At 52.0% G+C, this 15531-nt stretch overlaps 1 protein-coding gene across 1 annotated transcript in view; it reads left to right on the plus strand.

Moving 5' to 3' along the window:
* The window catches only part of PDLIM4 (PDZ and LIM domain 4), a 43966-nt gene extending 33938 nt beyond the window's left edge, over positions 1–10028 (plus strand). Inside the window, exons 4-7 of the mRNA XM_017833918.1 lie at positions 124–302; positions 2551–2708; positions 6425–6545; positions 7579–10028. Of these exons, the coding sequence (XP_017689407.1) occupies positions 124–302; positions 2551–2708; positions 6425–6545; positions 7579–7783 (663 nt within the window). The 3' untranslated portion in view covers positions 7784–10028. The remainder of the gene's footprint in view (positions 1–123; positions 303–2550; positions 2709–6424; positions 6546–7578) is intronic.
* The last annotated feature ends 5503 nt before the right edge of the window (positions 10029–15531 follow it).

The following is a 15531-nucleotide window of genomic DNA, read 5'->3' on the forward strand; positions in this document are numbered from 1 at the left end:
ACATCTCTGTGTTCCACAGCACGTGTAAAATGTTGTTACTGCGAACCGCGTGTCCCAGCGCGGCCGCTCCGTGCACATCGCACGCTGTAAATCTCAGGATTTTCTGGTTTTCCTCTCTTCCAGGACAACGGCCCTGCCCAGAGCAGGAGGTCGGTGCCCCCCGGGGCTGGGGGCAGCCCCCTGGACAAGCAGCAGGTGCTGAACGTGCAGCACCACCAGCCCCCCCGGCTCTACCCCAACAGCGGCCCCGAGTCGGCGCTCCCGGCCCAGCTGGGCGGGCTCCACATCTCTGCTGCACACAGGTAGGACAGGGCAGGGCTCACACTGCCTGCACTGCTGCTCCTGCCAGCTTGGCTTGGGGGGTGCATGGGGGCTGTGGTGTTCCTGGAGCTCCAGAGAGCGTGGAATCTTAGAACCATTTCAGTTGGAAAGACCTCCAAGATCAGGTCCAACTGCTGACCTGACACTGCCAAGGCCGAGATGCTGGGCTGGGCTCCTGCCCCGTTAGTCAGGGGTAGGTGGGTTGTCCAGCCCTGGCACAGGCTGCTGAGGACAGTGGTGGAGTCCCCACCCCTGGTGGGATTTAACAGATGTGTGGATGTGGCACTTGGTGGTGAGCTTGGCAGTGCTGGGGTTAACAGCTGGACTCAATAACCTTGGGCTTTTCCAACCTAAACAGTTCTGTGATTCTGTGAGTGTCACAGAATGTACTGGGTTTTTTGAAGTGTATATCTGGGACAGGATGGAGGGTGCTGCCCTCCTAGGAGTGGGGATCACCCTGCTGCAGACCCAGGAGCAAACACCTGCCCTGGGAGCCGGAGGTATCCACCAAAAAAATGAACCCCAGTAACTGGGATGTTTATAAATGTAAGATCTGCTCAGTGCAGCTGTCCAGGAGGTTGGGAAATAAATAATGCTCCTAGGAAAGAAAAGGCTTTTGCATAGCCAAGAACGGTTTGGTTGGATAACTCAGACTTTGAGACAGGCCAGGTTGTGGGCTGGGATGCTTTTGTATGGATTATATGGATGCAGATTTATGTTCCTCCAAACTGGCAAAATATCCTGCAAGAAAGCAATGTCTGTATCTCATACGAAGAGCAAAGAGAGTTTCTTTTCAGCTTGGGAACTCTGTGTCTGCACGAATTTGTATTTCAGATGCTGCAAGCCAGCTTATTCCCCGTGCTGCTCTGGGGAAGTTAATGAAGTTGGAAAGAGAGAACTGCACAGAAAATACGGAGAACAAAATCTGGTGTTACCTGTGTGTGAGCCAGGAGATTCACTTGGGTCTTTAAGCAGAATTGGGGCAGGAGTGTGTTCTCTTTGAATTGGTGCTTGGTGAGGATGAGCTGGCCAAACCTGCCCTTTTTCACTGAAAATGTGTGAATTGATGTGGGAGAGGGCTCCAGCAGGGCAGGCAGGCACTTGGGGCCCTCCTGAAGGCTTGGGCTGGCCGGGTCTCACAGGGATGGATCCATGGCTCAGCCAGGATGGCCCTCACCTCCCACAGGGAGCAGGATTGCTGGGGAGTCACTACCAGAAAATGGAGCTCTGGCCTTTCTTTGAAAGTGACTTTTGTTGGGCTTTTTTTTTCCTCTTTGTTTGTTTGAAAGTGAATGTTATTTCTTTTGTTTATTTGTTTAAGCTGACATGAATATAATACCGGTGGAGAAAATGAGCCAGATGATAGCTAAAATATGTGAAGCTGATGGAGTTCAGGGCTCTTGCTATTTTTATTGGTTTTATAATGACCTTGATGACCTCCTCTGTAAAAAGGAAAAGGAGCCCCTTCCCCTGGAGCTGTGCTGTGCACTGGGGCCTCTGGAGCACAACAGCACTTGGACTCAGCTCTTCTCAGCAGGACTTTGAAATATTTTTTATTCCAACTATGCTTTTCATGCTTTGATGTATTGAATGAACTGGAATAATGGTTTAAATTGCTGTTTGTTGTCCGTGTATCCCAACTATGCCATGTACAGACCAGGAGCAGCTTTGGGTCGAGATGCTGGAGGGCAGAGGGGGGTTATGGGGCTCCTCCTGTGTCCCCCCCAGTGGTGGGGTGGTTTTCTCCGTTGAGCTGTGGGCTCTGTTTCTGTACCCACAGAAACACCAGCTTCCCCAGAGGCACCTGTGGGTGCTGAAGGGCTTTGCTGCCGTGCCTGGCACACACTCTGGATGCCCTAACAAGGGCTGGGTGCATCTCCTGGCCCTACATAGTTAACGAAATGCATGTTTTACCCATTCTTTCAGTAAATGCCATGGGTGGCAGAGCAATTTACAGTGTTTGCAAGCAGCTGCCCTCTTTCCTGAAGGCATCTGGTAACTGGGCCAGCTCTTGCTGTGTTGCTCAATTGGAGCCCAACAGGGAACAAGTTTAACCTCCCTGGTTCAGTGGCTCTTCCTGGGCCAGACATCCCTCCAGGCAGGGAAACACATGGGAACAGAGGTGCTTCATTGAATCTGTGGGAATGTGGAGGTTCCAATACCGCCCTGATGAGCTGACAGGAGCTGTTTCTATTTGACTTGAGCCTTTCTTTCTTTGCTTTAAAGCAGCATTGACCCCGTGAAGTCTCTCCCACGGAACAGAAATGGGATTGATGTGGAGTCAGATGTCTACAAGATGCTCCAGGACTATGAAAAGCCCGTCTCAGAGCCAAAGCAGTCTGGATCCTTCCGATACTTGCAGGGCATGTTGGAGGCTGGCGAGAACGGTGAGGAGGTTGGCACCCAAGTGCCCTGTGAGGGGGGACCACCGGGGTGGCAGGTTTCAAATTGGGGTTTCACATACTCAGGCTTACCAAATTGTGTGGCTGACTCGAGCACCGTGTGAAAGCTGGATTTGCAACCAGTGTGGCAGCTGTTTCTCTGCGATGGTTTATGAGACAGGATGGCCTGAAGCGGTTGTGTAAGATCACCCTCGGAGAACTGGGTCTGGTTAAGTAAATGGCATTTGCATAAGGACGTGGGATGGTCCTCAGCAAGGCAGGGATAGAGATCAGGAGCTCTTGGCTCACTTTTCAGGTCTGTCACAGCTTCCTGCCCATGTCGTTAACACATTAAATAATAAGATCCCCAAACTATACATTTCAGTTTCTTTTATTTGCCTTTCAGCCTTAAGTCCATTGGGGCTTTTATGTTCAAACTTTCAGGCTTTGCTTTACGATCATTAGGGCAAGACTCTTCTTTCTGCTTCCTTCCAGGAGCCTCATACCCCGATCATGTGAATCCAGGAACTTAGATTTTATGGGAAAATACCAACTGCTGCAAATCTCATTATGAAGCTGTGAGAGGTAGCAAGTTGGGCTTTTGCACTTTGGTTTCTGTGTGTATAAAGTGATGAAGTCTGTTCTTTGACTAGAGGGATGTTGGTTCTTGCTTCACAAGAAGCACAATTGCAGATAATTTCTGAGCACTGTGGGTTTCCACCAGTACTGGTTTTCTCAGTGGGACTGAGGCATAGCTGCAAAGCATGAGAGGGATCAGCCTTGGAACCACTGGGTGTACCTTTACAGTATATTTAATATTAATATTCCAGCCCCTGGACTGGCAGGAAAACTGATGTTAAATACATGCTCCAGTTGGACTTTCAAGTCCTTCACCAAGAGCAAGGAAGAGTCTGCTGCTCCCCCAGGTCTCCTCATTAGGAAGAAGCAAATGGGAAGTGACTGTGTTAATCCCAATTAGTAACACTGCTGCCTTCCTCCTTTCTCTGTGCCAGGGAAAGGGAATAAAATTGAAGCTTTACTGGTTTGCTCCTGGCTTCCCCTGCATCCTGCAGCCCTGAGCTGGCAGCAACCCAGTGCTGAGAGGAGGGGAGAAAGAAAAGGCTGTGGGCTGGGGGAACGGAGGACAAAGAGGTGCCAAGGCAGTCCCCACATCCTGGGACTGTCCCAGCCAATCCTGGCTGTCTGCTCATCCCAGCCCTCTCTTGGCACCAGCCCATCCCCAGTGCAGCACCGCGTGTTCTGCTGGAGCCCGAGCTGCTGCCAGGTACCAGCCAGCACGGGACAGGCTGGGCAGTCACTGTCACCTCCCAGGGCTCTGCCACCCTCCCTGCCCCTCAGCTGTGTGCAGGGGACCTGTGGTGTGAGTGCCTGCAGGCACAGCCTCACTCTTGCCTTGGTTGTTCCAACACTGTTTATTCATAAGGGATGAGAAATTAAGTGAAAAGCATCTCTGCTGGCACAAAGCTCTCTGATGTTCCAGCACGCTCTCAATCCCCAGGAGTGTTCCTGGCTGGGTTGGTTTACAGCTGCCACCCCTGCTCCTTTTTCCTTAAGCCTAAAATTATACATTTTGACCCTAGCCTTTTAAAGTCAAGCTCTCCTCTCCAGAGGAGCCGAGTGTCTCAGACAACAACCTGTTTTATATGGAATGTGTTTCTGCTGGAAGCATTGCAGCCCCATCCCACCCCCTTAGGGAGCAATGCTTTGTGCTGGGGTGGAGGCTGGAGGAACAACAGCACTTGCCTTTAAGTGCCCGTGGCCCAGGAAGGAGGCTGGGGAGAGCCTCCTTCACTGCAGCCATAATGGGGACAGCAATGGTTGAGGTTGTGGAATTAAAGCATCTCCCTGCCTTGCTGAGGACCATAAATCACAATGAGACTGTGGGCTGGTAACTAGAAGGAAACAATCCATCGTTTGAGAAGATGGGAAGCAGCCCTCTCTGCAGGGTTCATTTTGCTGTAAAATCCCTTTCTTTCTCTTCCCCCCCTTTCTCTTCTTTTTTAAGCAGCTTATCCAAGCACTCAGTATGAGAGACAGTGACAGCTTAACTGTTAAATGTTGGCAGATGAGCATGTCTAGTCCAAGCACTCCTTATCTCCTGCTGGGGGAAGCCAACAGCTCCAGCAGTTGTTTCAGTTTATTCCCAGCAAGGCAGCGGAAAGACTTGACAGGGGCTTGGCTGGACCCAACTGAGCACTGGGGGGAACCCTGGGGGGGAGCAGCCTCCTCTGCTCCTGGGCAGGCATTCACATGTATCAAGGCTCTTGGCATCACCAAACACTGTGTTATACCTTGGGAAGTGGGGTTTGGTGGGGAATTGGTCCTTTTTGGTTTTGTTCCCTTGGCTGGGAGCACTGTCAGCGTTGGCCCCTGGATCAGAGCCGTGGCTGGAGAGGGGGCTGTGGTTGGGGGTACCTGTGCACCCCAGGGGGGAGTTGGGTGTGCACCCTCCTCCCAGGCAGGCCCAGAACAGCAGGCATCCCTGGGCACGCTGGATGGGGGAGCAGAGGTCTCTCCATGGAAGGAGCTTTGCTGAGCTCTGCCCTTCAGAGTGTACCATGTGAACTTGCACGGGGTCAGGGAGCAACCAGGAGTGATGAAGCACTGGCTCCAGGCACTAAAAATTCCCTCTAGGAAAGGCAGAGACATTTCTGGGTCCGTGGGAGGTGCTTCCACTGGATTTTGCTCTGAAGTTTCCAAAACCAGAACAATGCATGCAGACACCTGGGTCAGACATGCCTGTGCCCTGCAGAGACTCCCTGGGCTTGAGGGCTGGAAGCAGTCATTGAAGATGGACTGAAATACTCTGGAAGCTCAGGAGAGTGGGAAATCAGAACACTGGAGAACGGCTTGTTCATCCAAGAGCTCCTCTACTGCTTTTCCAAACTCTGTCAGCTGATGGACTAAAATACATTGTCCTTTTTCATGAGCTTTTCTTTCTACAACCTCAGGCTGTCACAGAGGAACCACAGATCAGTATGTACCAAACAGACCAGTTGTGAGCCATGGAAAACCGTGCAGTGGATTCTGGAAGTTTTTAAGTGTCCCAGGGGTTGGCAACAAGCGTGTTAGTGTTGTCCAAAATACAAGGGCAGATGGTAGATGGTCTGTAGGGAGGGGGCTGCAACACTGGAAACTCTGCTCTGATATTGTTCATATGTCCAAAATCTTCACTGCTTCCTTTCCTGTGTTGGACCTTTCTATGAAAGGAGGCTTAGTGCCCCAGAAGACCTTATCTTCTATCACAATATTTTGGTTTAGATAATTTGAGCTTAAATGAGCGCTCTAGGAAGAAAAATGCATGTGATTCTATTACTGTTTGTTTTAATTTGCCTCATTCTCCAAAAGGCTTTCCTCTCTGTCTCCTTGACTGACAGTGGATCTACCAAGTGCACCCAAAATGTTGGTGTGATGGAACCTCTCCTTTCTGGAGCTTTTCTGAGCTCTTTGCTACTTATCTTTCTCAACTCACTAAACAGTATTACACCCAAATTCGCCTCCTGTCTCTAGATCACAGTTGCTTTGCCTTTTGACAAGGTCCAGGTACTGAGCTGGTGCTGTCCCAGAACTTCCAAGGAAGTTGCAGGTTCTCTTGTGGCAAGAGAAGTCATCTGACTCCTTAAAAAAAGAAAAAAAAGGCAAAACCAAAGCCGTGAGAGATGGAGTTTTCAATCCATTTATCTGTTTATAATTCTTGGCAGGTGAAAAGCTCGACAGACTGAGCAGCCCCCGCACCATGAAGCCCCCGGTGCCGAAGCTGGGCGGGGCCATGTCGGGGCTGCAGATGCTCCCGGAGTGCACCCGCTGCGGGAACGGCATCGTGTAAGTGCCACGTCCTGGAGAGCCCCCGGGCAGGGGGACACGGCCGGGGTGGGTCCTGCCGGGCACACGGGTTGGGGGTTACAGCAGAATACATTCAGGCCCCTTTCTGGGGTTTTTTTTCTAACCTTATATAAACCTGGAATTGAGGAATACATTTTGGATTGTCCCTTTTAAGGGAATCTCACAGCAAAACAGGGGTGATTGATGGGGTGGTTTCTGCCCTGCTTATCGTAGTAGCTGCCCAGGGACTATGAATAGCAGCGTGGAGCTGGCACTTCGCTGCCTCACAGAGGGAGAAACGCCTTGAGGGTCGAGTAGCAGAGGGTTGTGGGTTAGTTTTGTTTGCTTGTTGAAGAGTTACTCTGACAGATGGATTTTGGGTCTGATTTCAGAGAATACAGGCATTTTACTGCTCTGTTCTGCTGTAATTTATGGTCTGTCGTGATTTATGTTCTGTTGTAATTTACATCCTGCTCATGCCAGCCCTGCTGGCTGAGTGTGGGCTGTGCCAGCCTGTACCCGTGTTCGTGCTGGTGCCGTGGGCTGAGGGCCTGTGCACGAGCTGCAGTGCCATGGCTGGCTCCTGATGTGCAGGGCCAGGCTGAGGGCAGATATTTACTGGCTGCTCCTGATGTGCAGGGCCAGGCTGAGGGCAGATATTTACTGGCTGCTCCTGATGTGCAGGGCCAGGCTGAGGGCAGATATTTACTGGCTGCTCCTGATGTGCAGGGCCAGGCTGAGGGCAGATATTTACTGGCTGCTCCTGATGTGCAGGGCAGGCTGAGGGCAGATATTTAGGGCTCTGCTTTGCAGCGAGCTGTGAGGCAGTGCTGCAGCACACGGGCCGTCCCTTCCTGCAGAAATCCCATGGAACCACTCCTGGAGCAGCGTGGCAGCTTCGGGTGGGCCAAGGTGTCGGGATGGGAACCCACAACCCCCTGACATGTCCCTGAGTGCCATCTCACTGCAGACAGCAGGACAAGCTGTCGGTGCTCGTTCCCTGTGTCTCACTGAGCTCTCCCCGTCTCTCCAGGGGCACCATCGTCAAGGCTCGGGACAAGCTCTACCACCCCGAGTGCTTCATGTGCGACGACTGTGGCCTCAACCTGAAGCAGAGGGGGTATTTCTTCATCGAGGAGCAGCTGTACTGCGAGACCCACGCCAAGGAGAGGGTTAAGCCCCCCGAGGGCTATGACGTGGTGGCTGTTTATCCCAACGCTAAAGTCGAACTGGTCTAAGCCTGGGCTGTGCTCTGCAGAGGTCGGGCCGAGCCCAGAGCCCACCCACGTGCTGCGCTCACCCCCGGCTACCACAGCCCGAGGCAAACTGCCTGTTCCCAGATAAAGCCCTGTACACTTGGGATCTCCGGGGGATGGTGTTGAAAGCTTAAGAACAGGTTTTTCCCTTCTTTTTGACACTCTGCTTTTTGGGTTGCTGCGTTGGGTTATTAGTCTGTGCCATAACCTTGTCCAAGATATGTGTAAATATTGATTAATTCTCTACTCTGTTTCATATAAAACCAGTATTCCTTTTTTTTTTTTTTGTGTGTGCCCTCCCTGTAATTAAAAAGCAAGGAAGATGTTTTAAAAGCTCGAAGAAAATAAGGCACTTTAACAAGAGAAGCTGACTCCTATATCCTGACCCTAATCTCCTGCCCTGTCACTGTCCCAGGTATTAAAAATTGACCCCTGGGAGTCAGGATGTGGTATCAATGGGTCCCCAGCTCAGCCCCATCCCAGCAGCTGTGCTAAGGAAGGGTGATCTCTTAAAGCACTAATTATAGTGAAATTCTCTGGATCTGGGCACTGCAGTTGGAGGCTGAGACGGACTGATTAGAGCTCCCCAAGAGATCTCCACACTTAAGCCTGTGACAAGGGTTTTCTCTACCTTTTTCCACTCCTAATTCAGTTGTCTTCTGTCACCTAATCACCCAAGCACACCTTTAAAGGACACTGAAATAGCCTGGAGCACCCTTTGGATATCCCCACTTCCCACACTCCTGCCCACAGCTGCCCTTGCTTTGGCCATTCTGACTCTTCCCATTTTTTTGCTGTATTTTTGTAGTCCTTTATTTCTAGATCCTCAGACTGCTGCCATTTGGGTCTGCCTCCCAGCAGAGAGAGAGTGATGAAATCCCTCCAGGCACTTGGGGAGTAACTGGAGCTGGGGTGAGTCCCAAGGCAGCAGGATTGGATTTATACCCATGTCCCAAGGCTGTGCTTTCAGTCAAGTCCATCATCCACTTTATTTGAGGGGAAAAGTTTTTGTGGATTTTGAGATGTTGCTTTTTTTAGTTGAATGTGGTTTTTTGCAATGTTGCTTTATTAGAGAAATGTGGTTTTTTTCATGTTAGTGCTTGGAGGAGAGAGAGTTTAGTCCCCAGCTGGGTGCTGCTGTGGGTGGTGATGGGAGCCTGTGTTCAGTACCACGAGGTTATTTCTGCTTTGCAACAGCCTCCCTGCTCTTTCTCTTCACTCTGGGAGAAGGAGGATGTGGGGAAGAAAAATAAAATGTCTGTGCTCACTTTCCTTCCAAGGAAAAGGAAAATAAGAAATGGGGTGATGGGCAAAGCACCCCTTCCCCTTCTGGCTCTCCATAAAGGGAAAATTGGGACTGGAGGAGGGTTGGGAGCATGATTCCAGTTGGGGCTGAGCAGGCAATTTCTTCCTACAGGTTCTGCACCTCAGAAGGGATTTTAGGGTGTTACTGAGCTACATCTAGACCTCTTCACACAGAGACTTGCAGGGACTGAGCAGCTCCTGTCCAGCTGCAATCCCCACACGTTGCTGGGTCAAACTCTTGTGCCTGTAGCTTGAAATTTCAGGCTTCCCCCAAACCCAAGAGTGAATGCAGCTCGACTGAGTGATGGGGAACTCATGACACAAATGGCACAGGGGTTTGTCTCCATTTTCCAGGCAGATGGTCACAGCTGCCAGTGGTGCTGTTTGTCACTCCCTGGGGCTCTTGTCCCTGTTTGACTCCATCTGCATGGTGGCCATGTCCTGTGGGATGCCAGGGGTCTGCAGCCCTGGCACAGGGAACACCAAGAAATTCATAAATTGGTTCATTGCCTTCATTTTAAACACTCCACTGAGCAGGCTGCTGGCAGGGCACCCTTGGTAGTCTTGCTTGGCTGCCATACCAGTACAACACTGGGACTGCTGGGCATGGGGCTTTGCTTTCAATTTGACCCCAAGTTCCCACAGATCAGTTTTTCCACATGGCATCTTGTGATACCCCTTCTCAGGAGTAATCAATTCACTTGATCCCCCTGTGGAGCTTGGAGCTGCCTCATACAACCTCATCCCAGGGCACACTGATTCCTGGCTTCAGGCACCTCATTCCCATTGTGGGGTTTGCAGGAGGTGCCACAAGCGAGTGTCACCTTTTGTGTCACCAGGTAATGCTGTTTAACTCTGTAAAACATGGGGAGGGTGCATTTTGTATGAAATACAAAATAAAACTGTACTGTTTGGTTTATCACTTAGCTTGGCCTTTGCCTGGTCCCTGGTGGGTCTCTCCTGGGGCAGGACTCCTACATGTGGGGGTCTCTCAGCATCCAGGTGAGGAGGACACGGGATAAACTTCAAAAAGCATCTTGGAGACAGCTGAGCTTTTCACGGGGCACTGAGAGCTTGTCTGAAGTTTGGCCTGTCCTTTGGTGGGGAGTTGGTTGTGTTTTTAACTCATGAGACCTTCCTGGGCCCCTGCATCCTGTAGGGTGTGGAGATGGGAAGGGCCATCGTGTCTGCACTGGTGCCTGGCTCCTGTCCCCAGTGTGACCCAGCTCCTCCTGTGATGGTCCAGAGCTTCACCACATCTGCCCCTGCACAAGGCCAGTGACTTGGGGTTTTTGGCAACGTTTAACCAGTCCCAGTGACGCTCCAAGGGAACCTGCTCCTGCCTGATGGCCCAGGCTGTCACCAGATGGGACCCACGGCTCTGTGGGGCTGGGGCTGTCACTGCCCTGCCACTGCTGGAGTGATCCAGGCCTTCTTCCCAGGGGGAGGTTACAGCTGACCCTGGGGGCACAGAAGCCCAATGGGTGGTGGGAGTGTGGGGGATTGGGAGGTGAGGGCAGGCTGGGATGAGCAGCCCTGTCAGAGGGATGTTTGCTTCTGTAGCTCAGTCCACATGGGGCTGGTTTTAATAGCTGATGGGGATTTGAATGTGGTTTTAATAGCTGATTGGGATTTGATTCATTGGTGTGTGGGAAAGTCAGAAGGGATGTGAGGTAAGTGCCTCCAATAGATGTTAACCTAAAAGGTTTTATTTGGCAAGTGTTCATATATGGAAATTGTTGCTTGTATGTGCCTAAAATATTTAAAAGACAAAGCCTCTGAGGATCTGCATGTGGCAGGAAAGATTTCCATAGTGTGGGTCTGTGTAACTCCATGTCTAATTAGTGCACATATTCAAATAATTAACATGCTTATGACTCTCCAATTAGTGGTTTTCTCTTCACCCTTGAATGCACACATGTGATGGGTGTGTTTCTGTGGTTTAGCCACTGCCCTCCCTGGCCCCTCTGCCCTGGGCATTGCTGCTGGGGGGGCTTCAGCCCCACAGGGTGATCCCCAGGGGCAAGACTGGGGGGACGTGGGGGTCTGAGCAGCCCTGGGGCCCCCCAGACCTCCTGCTGCCCACACAGACACTGTGACCAGCCCAACACGGGGAGCCTCCTCCCTGCTTTAGAAAAAAAGAGGTGTAAGCTCTGTGATGAAGCACAGCATTTATTAACTAAAAGTGGGATCTGGGCCAGTCTGATTCAAGTTCTAATTGTTTAACTTTTTCCATGTATCATCATTAAAGTTTCCTACTTAGCTAGGCATTATTTCCACCACCACACCCCCATTCTGTTGCAGCTTTTGTTTGGAGTTGTTTAACTTTGCTTTTGTTACTGGCTGGCTGCCCCAGGAACTCTAAAAAATCTCAGCTGGTCCATTTCTATGAGGATAAAAGTCTTTGTGCCATAGGAGGGGGGTAGAGGGAAAGAGGCTTTTTGGAAAAGTTCCCTCTCCTCCCTTTCTCATGTGTGAAAGAGGCTATTTTAATTACTTTAGGCAAAAAAAAAATCTTCCCCACATGCATAGTAAACCCAGAAAACTGCTCCTAACTCTAAAGAAACTTCTGTGCAAGTTATTCTGCCTCTCTGTTTCTCCCTAGGAAACACCCACAGAGCTCTTCCAGCCCGGGAGCAGCTTCTCCACCAGGACACTTAAATATTTTGAATTTTGAGGCAGTCCTAAAGCAGTTCCTTGTGCGGGGAGGGCAGTGGGGAGGGCCTGGGCTGGGGCCAGCACTGCTCTCGGGGCAGTTGATGTGCACAGGGTCACACGTTACTGTGCGAAGCTGCTGCTCGAGCCCGGTTCAGGCTTTGGGCTTTATTAATGAGAATAACTTCTTCTGAAGAAACACCTTAGTTCTTCACTCCCAAACCCGAGGGGGGTTCTGGGAGGCCAGTGACAAATATGTCCTCCCTGAGCTGATGGACCCAGAGGACACACAAGCTGCTGGCACTGTGGGACCACGGGAGGGCAGGGCTGGGGACACTGAGCACCGTCACTGGAAAAGCTGCCTGGGGGGCCCTCGGGCAGCCACCCACACCCTGCTCCTGTCCCCAGGCACACCGGCCACCCTGTCCCTCCCTGGGCTGTCTGATCTGTCCGTGGGGTGCAGCCTCCCAGCTCCCCAGGCAGGGGGTCCCAGGGCGTTTCCAGCATCGGGGGGAGCACAGGGGGTGCAAAGGAGCACATCGGGGGTGTGATGTGCAGAGGAACGTACGGGATGTGGGGGGGAGAGAGCGGTAAAGGGGTGTGCCTGGGGTGCAGGGGGCTGGGTAGGATGGAGGGGGTAGGTGAGGAGCAGAGGGGGTGCAGGGGGCTGAACAGGACAGGGGGTAGGTGAGGGGCAGGGGGGGTGCCCGTGCAGGGCCGTGGTCCAGGCGCAGCTCCAGGCGGGCGCTGCGCTGTCTCCGGCACCATCTAGTGATGGAACCCGGAATATCCAGCGGGTTCGGGCAGGGCGGGGGAAGAGCCGTCGCTGAGAGGAATCTCGGCGTGGTGAGATGGTTCCTGGGTGGTAACAGCTAAATCCCTTGGAAGGACAGTGCTTTGGGAAACCTCTGGCAAAGATCGCTCCGGGAGAGGTGGTTTTACACCGCGGGGATGGGCTGGATCCCGCCTCTCCTCTGGCAAGATCCTGGACGGACATCCCTGTTGCTCTGGTGCAGCCCTGAGCCGAAGGGTGGGAGGCCAGGGCAGCAGGACAGGGGTGCTGCCCCAGGGCACAAGTGCCTCAGTGCTCTGCTCCTGCCACACCGCTGTGCTGGGAGCGTCTGCTGGTCCCTGCCCTGGCTGGAGTGACATTGCACCAGGGAAAACTATTTAATAAAGTCCTTGGTGAGTGGTGGATAGCCTTGGAAAAGCTGACTCCACCTGAGTAGGTGTTGCTTGGGGGGTTTATCCCCAATTCTCACGCAGGTGCTCCATCTCTCTCGCAGGATTCCTATCAGAAATAAGATTAAAAATAATCACCCTGAGTGCTTGTCTGCCTGGCTCTGCTTAGGAGGGGAAAAGTTCACGCACCACTGCCGGGAACTGGGCAGTGATGGCCACAGTGCCCCTCAGAGCTCCGAGTCCCGTAAATGGGATTTCAGCGAGCCTGGCACCAGGCAGCCCTCAGAGCTGCTCTGGGGGTACTTACAGTGCATTGCTGAGAGAGCAGCAGGGCTGAGTCAAGAGCCTTTGCAAAGGCTGCCAAAGATCATTTTTTCCCAGATGCTATTGGTCCAGCGGAATGTGGCCCTGATGGACATGATCACCCACTCCAGGACAGGCAGCAGGCAGCCAGGAGGGTGAGGCCAGGGCCTTGGGCAGAGCAGGGCTGCCCCACACTCCAGAGGGTGACAGAGGCACTCCAGCACCCGGCACAGAGCCCCTGGGAGGACACATTGCAAATGCCCAAAATGGGTCTTGCTTTGCCCCATCAATAAGGAAGCTTCCCCATGATCCAAGTGCTACACAATCCACAGAACTTGGAATTCTCATGAGCTTTCTCAATTCCCAGCTCTCAAGAGGGCTGCTAGGAGGGTAACACAGTTGTCCCCACCAAGGCAGAGGGTCCCTTGAGAGGGGCTTTGCCCAGGCAGGAGGAGCAGCACCCCCCAGCCCGGAGCAGAGCAGGAGCTCTGGTGCCGGGGGTGGCACAGTGTCACACAGGGGGAGGGGGATGTTACTGTGTGTGAGCAGGAGCTGGGCTGTTCTGCTGCTGGGAGGACAGCCTGGGGCATCCAGCAGCCCCTTGGTGTCCTTCCTGCTTCCACAAGACAAAGCATTTGCACCAGAGGTCACGTCTCAGCCATGCAAAGGTTTGCTCCTTCTTCCCCTGTGCTGAGTTACTCCTCCCTCCCTCTGCCAGCTCCTTGGCATCTGGTTTCGCTTTACAGGAATCTCCTTGACCTCGTTTCCCGCATTCTGCTCTTCATCTAATAGCTGAAAGTGTGTTTTATAAGGCTGTGGTGTAATCATAGAATAGTTTAGATGAAAAAAGTCCCCAGCACTACCACGCCCACCACTAAACCATGTCCCCAAGTGCCATGTCTGTTAAATCCCTCCAGGGATGATGGTGACTCCACCACTGCCTGTGCCAGTGCTCAGTAATCCTTTCCATGATGATTTTCCCTAATATCAAATCTAAACCTCCCCTGGTGCAACTTCAGGCGATTTCCTCTTGTTCTATCTCTTGTTCCTTGGGAGAAGAGACTGACCCCCACCTCACTGAACAAGGACTGGTCCTTCTCTACGGTGAATTTGCTCCACAACTGTCCAAGCCATTCACTGGCCATTACTGTGTGTGGTTTTCATAGTCTCCATACTTGGGTTAAAGCATCCCTGATGTTGGATCACAAGCGGGGTTTGCAGTCTGGGGAGCACCAAGGAAAAGTTCTGACAATTGCAGCAGGAGCTCGTTGTGCTGTGGCAGCACTGGTCAGAACATAAGGGATTTCTGTAAGAACTAATTTATGTAGATTCACAGTAAAAGAGAAAAACCTGTGGTGTTTTCACGTTGAACACATGACATTTAGAATACATTAAGAATTCATCTGCAAACCAGACAAACCTGAGCATGTCATATGTGTCTACCACTTACTTTTGATATGCTAAATTTGCAGCCTAACCACAGCTATTTCTGAGAATTTCAAATTAGTCCTCCTAAAAAACTACTGTTGACTGATTAATTACTAAGATTGCATTAACATTAATGCTTACAACAATACACTCTCATCCCTTATTCCTCACAGGGGCAGGCATGCATGTCCTGTCTTTACCATGGTTCTTGCACAGCCCCAGGGCAGGGCAGGGCAGGGCAGGTGGAGCTCTGCTGCTGCTGCTGCCTGTGAGCCCCTGATCTGCCCCAGCTGGCCCCCACCCTGCTCTTATCACTGGGGACAGCTTTGGCCGTGCAGTGGCTCAGGCCTGGCATGGATTTGCCACCTCCAGCCTCTTTCCAAACAGGAGGTATCTGAATCTTCCCATGACGTGGGCTCTTCATGCCATACCCCAAGCAGCAGTGGATCGCTGCCTGGCCAGATAAATGTTGCCATCTGCTTCTCCTCCCCAGGCACTGCTGAGCCATTGCTTCCTCCCCGTGCCTCCTTCCCACGCACCCACAGCAGCCTCTGATCATCTCTGCTGGAGAGATGCTTCCCAGCTTCCCCTCACCCCCAGCATGGGCATCCTTGGCTGGGCACAGCCTGACACAGGCACCCTGCCCACACCTCCAGGGACCTGTACTGTGTGACCAGGGCAAGTGCTGTGCTCGGTTTAGACACCACTGGGTTTCTGAGTGTCCCCTGAGTTATTTCAGAAGGTGACAGCATTGCTCAGATAGCTGAAAGCCAGCTATCCATGTATTCAACTGCAGGCAAAGCTGGAGTCGTGTAGAGCAAGAATAGTTAATGGACAGGAGACAGGAATATAAAAAG

This window comes from Lepidothrix coronata, unplaced genomic scaffold (genome assembly GCF_001604755.1).
Source record: "Lepidothrix coronata isolate B3197 unplaced genomic scaffold, Lepidothrix_coronata-1.0 Scaffold223, whole genome shotgun sequence".
NCBI classification, from domain to species: domain Eukaryota; kingdom Metazoa; phylum Chordata; class Aves; order Passeriformes; family Pipridae; genus Lepidothrix; species Lepidothrix coronata.